At 46.1% G+C, this 12,034-nt stretch overlaps 2 protein-coding genes across 2 annotated transcripts in view; both read right to left on the bottom strand.

Annotated features, from left to right (window-relative positions):
* il17rel (interleukin 17 receptor E-like) overlaps nucleotides 1-12,034 on the bottom strand; it is a 448,078-nt gene that overhangs the window by 399,278 nt on the left and 36,766 nt on the right. The window lies entirely within an intron of this gene.
* Nucleotides 4,368-9,273, bottom strand: LOC311040065 (transcription elongation factor SPT6-like; the record flags this gene model as incomplete). Its single annotated transcript, XM_084050137.1, is given in 2 exon segments — nucleotides 4,368-4,529; nucleotides 4,531-9,273. Coding segments are annotated over 2 exon segments (4,905 nt in total).

Genomic DNA, 12,034 nt, shown 5'->3' on the forward strand with positions numbered 1-12,034 from the left:
ACCCAAAAAATTACAGCAAAAAAAAATCCATGACATCTCCATGGGGTGACTAAAAGAGTAAGAAAAAAATGTCTTTTTTGGGGGGTGAACTATCCCTTTAACCCTATTTGTATTTCAGCTATTCAAAAATAACAGATCTAAAAAAGAAAAAAAAGAAATCTTGAAATAACATTTTTAAATATTTGTAATCTTCTCTTATGGGGGGGGGCTCAGTTTCTAGTTTAGTCTGATCGCTCTGGATAAGGGAGTCTGAAAAATGCCTTAATTGAACTGTCTGTCTGTCTGTCTGTCTGTCTGTCTGTCTGTCTGCCTGCCTGCCTGTCTGTCTCTCTCTCTCTCAGGTGAACAGACAGTGTGTGTGGGAAGGGATTCGCAGAGAGCTGATCTCCTGTCTGCAGTTCATCCTGCAGCACTTCAACACCTGTTTATCCTGATCATCCATCCTTCATCCATCATCATCCATTCTTCATCCATTAGCATCCATCCTTCATCCATCCCTCCAAAAATGTTAAAAAAATCTATTGATGTATTTATTTATTTATATATTTATGTATTTATTTATGTATTTATTTATGTATTTATTTATTTGTTAATTTATTTATTCATTCATTCACCAGCATTTTAGTTAATCTTTTCTATCTCTTGCATTTGTCGTTTGTATTAAACATATGTAATATAAATAAATTATATTTTCTTCAATAGAATATAATTGTTTTGTATTTATTTTTGTTACATTAATAAAATACGCTGGCGTATCGGTCCAGGCACCTATAGGCTCAGTGTAGCCTAACAGCATGGTGCGGGTTCGAGTCCCGATCCAGACGGCCTTTGCTGCATGTCACCCATTTCCTGTCAGCTACTGTCCTATAAATAAAGGCAAAAATCTGGAATATCTCAAAATATTTTGAGAAGGGGGTCCACGGCTAAATACTTATAAATGTGGGGGTCCTTGCTGTGCCTTTTGTGGGCACATCGTGCCACGCAAAAGTGTCCTCCTTTCTGAGGTCTTGCTGGTGACCGCCCTACCCCCCCCCACACACAACTATTTACTGTACATATTTTTCTTTTTGATTACAACTCGTTTATATGATGTTTTTGCATAGTAGGCTATTGTAAATTTGTCAGTCACTAAATGTTTCAATTAATTGAATACACATGACCCCAATGGAAACAAGCCATAGTGCTTTAATCCTGTTCCCTTATTGCACCCCTTATTTGTATTGAACTGTAGTTTATGTGATTTATTTTTTTTGCTAACTGTTCATAAAGTATTCAATCAATCAATCAATCAATCAATCAACAGTTCAAGCCATTAGGTAGGACCTTAGCTACTTGTGGGGCTAAGCTTGTGTGGAATGTAAACATGTAAACACGTGTTTGACATGAAGCATGGACCAACCTGCTCTGTGAAGTTTGATGTGTGGCTGTAGCATCACGTCCAGCAGTTTGTTTCGTGTCTTCTGACTCTCCATCTCTCTGGAAGAGGTTGCACATGAACTCTGCAGCCGCACTGAGGAGCTCCAACACAAACAACACTCTGACATTAAGCTTCACACTACAAACATCATGTTGCTGTTTTTCCAAAACACGTAATATCTCCTCTCCCACTGACGTCAGGTGTTCATTTATCAATAGCCCTACAGACACCATTTGACTCATTTTACCTCCTTTATGGGACATTTTCATGAGCTCTCAATGTTCGTACATTGGGGATCCTCGCCCAGATATATTATAACTCTATGATCCTCGCTCAATGTGTTTGTTTGTTTGTTTCAAGCACGGACATATATAATACAAATTACTATTATGCCCTATATAACAAAAATTTGAAATGAAAAACACCTTGCATGTTTTATTTATTTTATAAATAGTTTGACTTTCACTCAATAGGGACCGCTCTTGTCGCAAGTTGATGATGTCATATGTCCATGTTTGGTCCACCCCAATGGAGTATGGAATGCATGTGCTAACTGAAAAACAACTGAATACTTCCTAAGGTTAATATGAGCATCACAACAATATTTTAAATACTTTTTATTAGCACATGCATTCCATACATTCCATAGGGCTGGACCAGACAATGACATCATCAACTTGTGACGGGAGTTGTCCCTATTGTGTGAAAGATTAACTATTTCTAAAATAATATTTAATAGTTTTAAATTTAACATTTTTGTTATAGAGGGCAATTATAATGTATTAAGACATATTTGGCTTATTAGCCAGAGATCCTCTTAAAGAAAAAATAAAACATGTCACATTTTTACGCATTTTGAGGTTTTAGATCTGCTATTTACACTATTTTTTCAAATGTTTTTCAACATGGAAATTATTTTTACGATTATGCAAAAAATCATTTTGATTATCTCAAAAAATGTATTTGTGACGATTGGGTCCAATATTTAGTTCAGTTACGATGGGGCTAAAGAATGGTTCAGAAGCAGTGTTCACGTCCACTCTTCCATTGGAAATAATAGACTCCAACATGCTTCCGGTCTCCTAAAAAGCTACCTAAAAGTAGTAGAAGTAAAGCGGAGATGGCATGTCTTTCTTTTTGTTTGTCTTGTATCCTCTCTTATCTCAATTCCTCTATGGGTGCATCCACACATGAGCTGCAAGTTGACGCTAGGGTCGCAAGCCCTTGTTCCGGTTCCGGCCATTTCTGGCCGTTACTCAAAGAAAACCGGAACCCGGATATGCGCTTCAGACGCGCATCGGGACGGAACTTCCGGTTTTTAACTTAACATGGGAGTGGATGGGACTTCCGACTTCAGAGCGTCAACTTGCAGCTCATGTGTGGATGCGCCCTATGCCTCCTTGGTGGGAGGGACTAAAGTCTGAGACACACCCACTTCTACGTCTTTTTGGATCCCATCTCCTGGACAGCGTAGTTACCATCCCATAGTTCGATGGGGCGGCAGTGGCTCATGGGTAGAGTGGCCGGGTAGAGTGAACTGGAAAAACCGCAAGGTTCCCAGTTCGATCCCGGGCTGGGGCGCTCCCCTAGAGTTAGTGTCGAAGTGTCCTTGAGCAAGACGCTGAACCCCTAATTGCTCCCGATGAGCAGGTTGGTGCCTTGCATGGTTTCCTCCGCCATCGGTGTATGAATGAATGTGTGTGTGAATGGGTTGATGGCACAATCAATGTAAAGCGCTTCGGATAGAAGCGCTATATAAATGCACCATTTACCATTTTCGATGATAAGGTCAAACTGCAGCATCCAACAGCAAGAGATTTCAACTCCTACAGTACGCCACTCCGTGAAGAGAGAGAAAAAAAACTATCCCCACTCCAAGCACCTTAGAGAGAAAATTATGACATGGATTGCAAATAATCGCGCTGTGAGGCATTGTGAGCTCGTAGATCTGCTATTTTCGTAGAGGGAAAAGGGAGCAAACCAAGTATACAGAGCTTACGGTCAAGTTTTGAGGGTTTAAGTGTTTAAATGTATGAAATAAACAAAAAAACATGAATTTACACAACACTGATGAATGAAGCTATAAATTTAAATCTATGAAAACGTTTCATCTGCAACACAATTTTATAGTAGGGCTGGGGGGTCCTTGCTTCCTCTTTCGCTCAGCTAAGGGGTCCTTGGCCTGAAAAACGTTGAAGCCCCCTGGACTAATCACATAAAAAACACATACAACCATATAATGAACATGATTCAATAGGGTAGGCGGGTGGAGGGTTAATATAATACACAAAAATGTAAAATAAAATAGATGTGAGCAAAACACCGGTACAAAAGCAATAGCTATAAAATCACACGTGACACTGTAATTAAAAAAATAATAATTCTGAAAGCGTAATGTTGTTAAGTGTGCAAACCGAAAGGTGTCAAATAGGTAATAAAGACGAAATGTACGTAATCAAAAAAACTATACAGATCTGCTGAAGAACAGATCCACCACTGAATAGTTTAACTTGTCTTAAAATCACCAGAGAACAAAGGCTAGTGGACGATCAACTCCCTGTGAGGACAAGGTGAACCAGCACGGCCTCTGGGTACAGGTCGCCAGAGATTGTTTAGTTTTTGTCGCAGCCAAAGGACTTTATTTGTCCTAAGCCAATAATTCGATGACCACAAGTCTCCTACCGGACACTCCACCGGTCATCAAATTATTGGCTTAGGAATGTGACAAAATAAAAAAAATCTCCATGAATTCAAGGCTTCATAGGGTGTATAATTGATAAAAATAGGTACTTTTTGGGTGAACTGCTCCTTTAAGTAGGCCAGATGGGAGAAACTAGCAGGGTGACATTTGTTTATTATTTTTTGTTGTTAGAAACCTGCTGTACTGCTCTTTTTTGATGAGTAGAGGGGGGCTCTCACCTTGGCTCTCACACAACACACTTCACCCTAGTCAACACATTCTCACCCCCAACTCGTCACATATGGACAGGACCACTTGGTGCGAGTGGCTGTGGGTGTGGCAGTGCACTGACTGCAGGGTGGAGCGGGGATACCGCGGTTTGCCCGGGCCCTGCTGGCTGGGTGTCGTGTACCTGGAGTACCTGGCTGTCAAACATGGGTGGTTCGGCCGTGAGTTGCTGGGGTGTGGCGAACACATGATAGGCCGAGGAGCTGCCGCCACCATACTTACCGGAGCTGCATGGAGCCTGCGTGGCGTCGGGCTTCTGGCCCTGGCCTGCAGCGACGGCGCCGGACCTCGGGTTGTTCATTTTGCACGGCAGAGTGCTGGCGGCTCGCGTCGGGTCTGCAACGTTAACGTTCGCCGGCGTGGTGTTCACCGATGCAGGTATCCTTGTTCTGCTGCCGTTACTTGAGGTTCTGCTGCTGTTACTCAGGGTTCTGCTGCTGTTACTAGGGGTTCTGCTGTTGTTACTTGGGGTTCTGCCTGGCAAGGGCTCTTTATAGTGGTCCTTGAACCAGCGAAACAGTGTGTTAACCTTAGGGAATATCTGGGAGCGATACCGGAAGCCGTCCTTGGTGATGGTCACATATTCGACACGCGGCTTCCCACCAGGATGGTAGCCCAGCATGAATTTCCCCGGCAGATCCTTGCAGGCCGAGATAAAATATGGAGTAAACGCAGTCTTCTCCCTCTTCGTCTTCGTCAGCAGCTCCTCCATGGTCTTGCTGTCTCCTCCGTTGCACTCCTGGAAGTACTTGTGCTCCAGCAGATCCTGGGCGAATGCAGCCATCGGCTGGATGTAGCGGGCTGTGATCTCGTCCAAATCTTCAAAATCCATCGTGTTGATCCACAGCGTCTGTCCCAAGCTGAAGGCATTCTCCTTGCCCTCCTCTCTCACGTCCACGTGCTGGTAAATGCCATCCACCACCTTCCAGGTAACAGTGAGGTGGTTCACTCCTTTGCTGCTGGGCCTGAAGACCAACTCTCCCTGGCCCATGGACTCCATCATCTTCTCTGCCTCTTTAAAGCTGATGTTCTTGAAGTTGGGGTGGTCAATAACACGCTTTATGTAGGGTGTTCGCTGTTGTTTCTTCTCCAGTTCCTCATCCCTCTCCATGTCCTCTGCCTCCATTTCAAAGTCGTAGAAGCTATCCTTGGGGAGCTTCCACTCGTCGCTCTTGTCCATCAGGTCGGAGGTACGGCACGTCAGGTCAACGCTGAACCTCTCAATGTCAATCTTCATGATGCGGCAGTGGACCATCATGCCCACCTTGACCCTCTCCTCGGGGTGTGTTACCACCTTGTCGCTGAGGAACTTTTTGGGGATGAACCCCTGGACACCGTTGTCCAACCTGGTCCGAACGCCGATGGCGTTTCCCGGACAGGAGCCACTGTCAAAGTGGTTCCACACCTTGCTGAGATCAGGGAAGTTGGCCTGCAGACATAGGGGACACTGCCACAGCCCGGTGGAGTCATTGCGGATGGCCTGGTCGTAGCTCTCCCTTTGGGCCCGCTTGTAAACAATGTTTACTACTGTGCTCGTGATCAACTTGCCTCTATTGAAGGTCTCTGGTGTCTCCTTTGTGAGCAGGTTAAATACCTCCTCGGTGTTGGGGGCTCTGTAGTCAATTCTCAGGTCTCTGTACCTGCAGCTCAGCTCAGCGCGGATGTCATAAAGACTGATTTGCTTGTTGCCATAACCCTGTCTCTCCAGCTCCTCCACAAAGTTGTCCAGGTCCAGGTCTTTGAGATGGTCCGGGTTCTCCACAATCTCCTCCAGGGCTCCAGCTGGGTTGGCATCCTCCACCGACTCGTCATACTCCATGGCGTCCATGGCCATCTTCCGAGCCCACTCGTACGTCTCTGGGTGTACCCGAGAACCATCTAGAACCTCAATGTATGACTCTGTGCTGTCCTCGAGTGACACGGTGTCAATCCTGATAAAACCGGCACAGTTGATGAAGACCTTGGGCCCCATGTGACATAAGCTGTGAAGCTGGGTCCTGTTCTCCAGACGAGTGTTGTTCTGCTTCAGGATCTTGAGGAGGTGAGAGCCCTTCCTTTGTCCGAGGCCACACACGTACTGGACCAGGCTCTGAGTGTGAGGATGGCAGATGGCCCTGTTCACGTCCACTCCGACCTCGTTGACGCGGTTGATGAATTCACAGTGCAGAACATTGAGCAGCCCCTCTTTCACCACGTGCTCCTGTAGTGGGTGCAGCTTGAGGCAGAGGATGTCCTCGTCACTGTTGCAGACGTGAGCGTACTCCACCAGAGGATCCTGGATCACCCTGGCTATGGACACAGCCTGTCGCAGCAGGGGCGGGTAGTCTCTGAAATCAGCTTCAGACTTCTTGCTGTTCATGTACAGCGTAGCCAGGTGATTGTCCACCAGCTCCACTCCCACCGGGGACAGAGAGGATTCTTGTTCGAGCTCAGCGATGGTCCTTCTGATGTCATCAATTATCATTTGGGCATCTCTATTCTCCCCAGCAACAGCAACCACGCGAGGTTTCTTGCTACTCAGAAACGCCTTCAGTTTTCCAATATCGTTGGCTTTTTTCTCCCTCTCGTCTTCCCTAAAAGAGTTCCTCCTCATCATGAAGTAGGACAGACGCAGGAAGTCGATTACCTCTCCCTCGCCATTGATGAGAGCACAAAACACAGGCGTGTCCCTGCTGGAGGCGTAGGCGACTCCCAGGACTCGGATACCTTTGCCTTGACTCTCATTCATCAGGTCATCGTCTTCCACCTGCTGATCTGGCCTGTACGGAGCCACCCTCAGCCAGTGGTACAGCCGCCGGCTGCAGGACCGGACGACGTGCTCCTTGGCCTCGGCAACAAGCTTGTTCTTCAGTTCCTCAGACATCTGAGGGTAGAGGAACTGAGTGAGGGCCATCTCTATGGCCAAGGCCCTCTGCCTGTTCCATTCTTGTACCTGGTGGCTGAACGCATCCCTGTAGTAGAGCTGTTTGATCTCATCAAAGTAAGTCTGGTCGCCTTTGACAGCGATCCTATCTATACAGATATTCATGGTGAGCAGCCCCTCTTTCTCAGCCAAGCACATCTTGAGGAACTGATCACCGTTTAGCTTTGTCACAGCCTTGTTCTTGAGGTACTTGAACGGGTAGGCGAAGTGGGCCTCATCTATCTCCTTCTTTCCTTTCTTGGTTGGCTTGATGTTGACCATCGCCCTCTCGAAGGTTTGCCTGAGGACCTGCCGAACTAGGGGCTCCCGGGCAATCTGCAAGGCCACCATGTACCTGGTCCCTTTAAGCACTGCTTCGGGAGTAGTGAACTGACTGCAGACATAATCTTTGGCCAACTCCATGGGTTCGGCTTGGAACTGCTCCACCTCGTGGCGCTGGTAGCTGTCTCGTAAATTTTCTCCAAATTTCTCTGGTGTTAAGCCAAACTTTTTGGCCAAGCCATCAAGTCCCACACTCTGGCAGATGCTGTACATGTTCCTGCGTGAGGCCTGCTTCAGGTCTGGTCCTTTGTGCTCCTCCTCTTCCTCTTCTACCTCCAACTCCTCCTCCTCACCATCCTCTGACACCTCCTTGACCTTCTTGAGTCTAGTCTTGCCGACCTTTAAAGAGTTCCTGATTTTGGGGATGTGTCGGCTGTAGTATAGCAGAAAGTAGTCGTACACGTCGGTCAGCTCATCGAGGGTCTGGATGTCTTTCAGCCTCTCCATATCGGTGGAATCCAGGGGACGGATGCCATCGGCCAGGGGTTTTTCAGGGTCGGAGGAGATCCGCTCAAACTGGTAGGACTGCATCCTCTGGAAGAGCCGCATCAGATTCTGCTTGCGCGTCTTCAGCTGAGTCCACTTCTCGTCCCACTGCCACACCCTCCAAAGGTCATTGAGGTTTAGCTCTGGTTCCACATACTCCTTTCTGTAGAACGCTATGAACGGGACCTCAAGGTGCTGGTTCCTCGTGAAGTTGAGGGCCTCCTTTATCTTGGCGATCGTGCTTGGGCCTTTCCTCCGGAAGTTCGTGTTCATTCCTCTGTCTAGGTGATCTCTGCTCTTCTGCATGGAAATGGTCAGGGCGGAGAAGCCGTGTCTAAAGATCCACTTAGCTTCTTCCTCCAGCTCGTCGTCCTCCGCAGATTGCACTGGGATCGAGCGCAACTGGAACCTCTCTGGCATGTCGGTGGAGCGGATCACGTTGTCTTCTTTGGTCAGGTGGCTGCGCTCCAGCTCGCTGGGCTCGTAGAGCTCCAGTATGCTCTTCCTGCCCTCCCTCTCGGCCGCAAAGTCGGCGTCGAAGTCCCCGCCGAAGAAGATGTCCTGGGCTTCCTGCAAGGCTGCGTCGGTGTATCCCCTCCTCTTGGTGATGGGTTGGCCGTCATCGTCCACAATGAAGTCATCTATGTCCGACTCCTCTCCCTCTCCTTCGTCGCCTCGCTGAAGCACCGCATCGACGGTCTCACCCTCCCGCAGCTCACTCTCGCCGTCCCCATCGCCGGTAAAGATCTCATCCGCGATTAAGCCTTTCATATCGTCATCGTCATCCTCTTCGTCGTCGTCCATTGTCTTCAAACGGTCATATTTCTTTTTCCTCCTTTTAACTTTAACGCCCAGGTTCTCCTCCATGAGGTCAAGATCATCGTCATCCACCTCGTAGTTGCGCTTCTTCCGTCGATTCCTGACTTCATCCTCGGAGTCACTACCTCTTCCTGCTTCCACCTCTTCCTCCTCCTCCTCCTCATGGTCTCCGTCGTCGATGAGTCCCCTTAAATTCCCTCGCTCGTCCTGGTCTTCTGTGTTCTCGTCCTCCTCATCGTCATCCTCCTTAAAACTCTGTGTCTTCTTCGACTCAAGCTCTTTCTCTACAGAGTCCTCCTGCTCAGACTCCTCTGCCACACGTTCAATGAATTCTGACATGTTTCTCTCTCTGTGGCTGTATATTCTGTCAAAATTCGTTTAAGAATATATACGTTGGTGAGCTGTAATGGCAGGAATATCTTCTACTGTATAAAAGATGCTAAGAGAGTGAGACTGAGCGACGCAAACCCTTTCTCTTTTATGTTGGCTGTGATGTCACGGTTTGTTCCGACCTCGCATTGTGATTGGTTGAGACAGATTGTCAACGTTTTCAAATACAGAAATCTAAAATTGAGATTTTGTAGATGTTTTTGGCGATAGAATCATCACAGAGTCTAGGTGTTCGAATCCACTGTAGTTCACTCGGCTTGCATCCAGTCTTTGTCGCTGTACTAGCGACTGGGCCCTACTGTGTTAGCCTATGTTTAATGCCTTAAAATACATTGTTGCGTGCGCATAACGCAGTGTCCCCGGTCTCGTAAAATACTTCATGTAATTCGTAATTCTTTGTGTCATTCAAATTTCTCTAATCTGCAAAGTCTGATTGTTAATCCCTTGTGCCAATTATGTTTTTATTATCATTAGCCAATCAAAGTGTCCGACTTGAAATGTACACTTCTTGGAACGCAGCAGGCAAGTCGTTAGGAAATGGTATTTATTAACTGTAAAATACATAAATAAATAAATCTCCAGGACATTTCCAGTGCCTATACAGAGTTGTCCCCCCCAAGATTGTGAAAAATATACCAGTGAAAGATTATACAAAAAATAACTTGTTTAATTGAAAAAGTTGCTTCAAAACCCCTGGGGGGCCTGGTTTTGGTACTCCATACACTGTTTGCCTAAAAGTTCCTTCACACATAATAAAGATCCACTTAGCTTCTTCCTCCAGCTCGTTCCGCAACATCTAATCATATCCAAGATGCCATAGCATGTTGAGGGGCCTCTTTAGAACCGCTTTCACTTCTGCCCATAGTGGGCACCACAAACAGTTTCCAGTTGACAGTTGTCTGTCGTACAAACTATCTTCCACATGCCCTGGTGGCTGCACCCCACAAATGGCACAGACAGCCCTGGGTAGGCCACCAGGACTGGTGGAGATTTACGCTCTGAAGAGCGCACTTTTCTATTTTATCTTATTTTTTTGGTCTGACGTCAAACACTACACAAACTGTTGCCATGCACGCCCAACAATGTCAATTTGCGCAGGCACCAGGACTAGGCACATTATCAATAGTATACGCTTGATCAGATACGTTCCCAGATAGAAAGTTACACCCCACAAATGTAGATGATATGTTCATCTACCAAAGTGGCTAAACGGGTACACTAACTTCAAAGCCAAAAATATTATATCCATGTAAAGTAAACAAGGGAGGCTGACCTCTCTGGTGACAAAAATGCTGAAAAAACGATCAAAACGGTCCACAAAAAAACACGCTATTTGCGGAGTATTGATCGTAAAGTCAGTAAGAAGACTCTGAAGACTCTTGCAGTGGCCCTCATACAAGGTCATTACGATTATGCATGTACTTCATGGTATCACAACACCACCAAGGCCTTAAAAACAAGGCTCCAAACATCCCAAAACAAACTTGTAAGGCTACTTCTTGGCCTCAACTACAAAATCCATCTAACCCCTGATCATTTTGATAGGATTGGATGGCTTAGGGTTGCGGACAGAGTACAGCAACTTGCTATGGGCCTGGTCTTCAAGATATATCACAACATTGGGATCCCCCTGTATTTGTCAAAATACTTCCAAAATGTTAATGATGTCCACGATCACAATACCAGAGGCAGCTCCACAAACCTTGTCCAACCCTTTTTTGGCTCAACAAAGGGAAGTAACTCGTTCTCATGCTATTCATCAAAAATGTGGAACGCCCTACCAAAAGGAGTAAAGGAGTGTAAAACCCTACTCTCTTTCAAAACAGCCCTAAAGATACACCTTCAGGAGGCTGCAATTGGAAAATGGCCCCTGTCTAAGTCCTAACCTAACCTACCCCCCTACCCCCCCCCCCCCTCTCTCCTTCTCCTTTTGTACATATTTCTCACTCTTCATACCAGTAACCTGTAAACTGATTGTATGACATTCTATAGTAGTTGTGTATATCTGTCTGTCTCTTATATGTCATCATGATTTGTGTGCATGGGGAACTCATTTGAAACAAGCTCTGTGCTTTTATGAGTCTTCCAGTTTAGTAGACCTTGTATTGTGAATTTGTACTTCCATGTACTGTTGTTCTCATGTCTTACTAAATAAAGTACATCAATCAATCAAACCAGGAGACCTGGTACTGCCAGACCCCTAGTGGTTGAAATCTGAATGGCCGGGCTACGCATGACGTGTGTCCCTTCTATGTCCCTTCTATGACGAAAGGGGGACAGACTTTTTTGGCTGGGGCCGGGGGACAAAGTGACCATGCCCATGTATGGAGAAAACAGATACAAAGCCTCATGTAAGCCCGACCCCTTGGGTCTGGCAACAAAGACTGGAGTAGTCAAATAATTGATTGATGAATAGATGGACATTAGCATGCCATGGATTATTTAAACTCCAAAAAGTAAATGTGGTGAACCTGTTTCATTTGCTGTTCATTGTTTTCTAATTACCTTGCGCTGTCCAATGGGTGACAACTTGACAACTGACAAGTGAACAAGAGGCGGAGATTCGGTCCGTGGGGACGGACAAGGTTTCATTGCAAGATGCGTGGTGCAGGACAGGTAAAAATGGACAAAAACAAAACAAAAACAACATGAAACAAAACAAAAACAACATGGTCTAAAAAGTAAAGGGTGGTGCGGAGAAAATGAAGGG

Source organism: Gymnoscopelus microlampas, assembly GCF_963454915.1.
Source record: "Gymnoscopelus microlampas genome assembly, chromosome: 23".
NCBI lineage: Eukaryota > Metazoa > Chordata > Actinopteri > Myctophiformes > Myctophidae > Gymnoscopelus > Gymnoscopelus microlampas.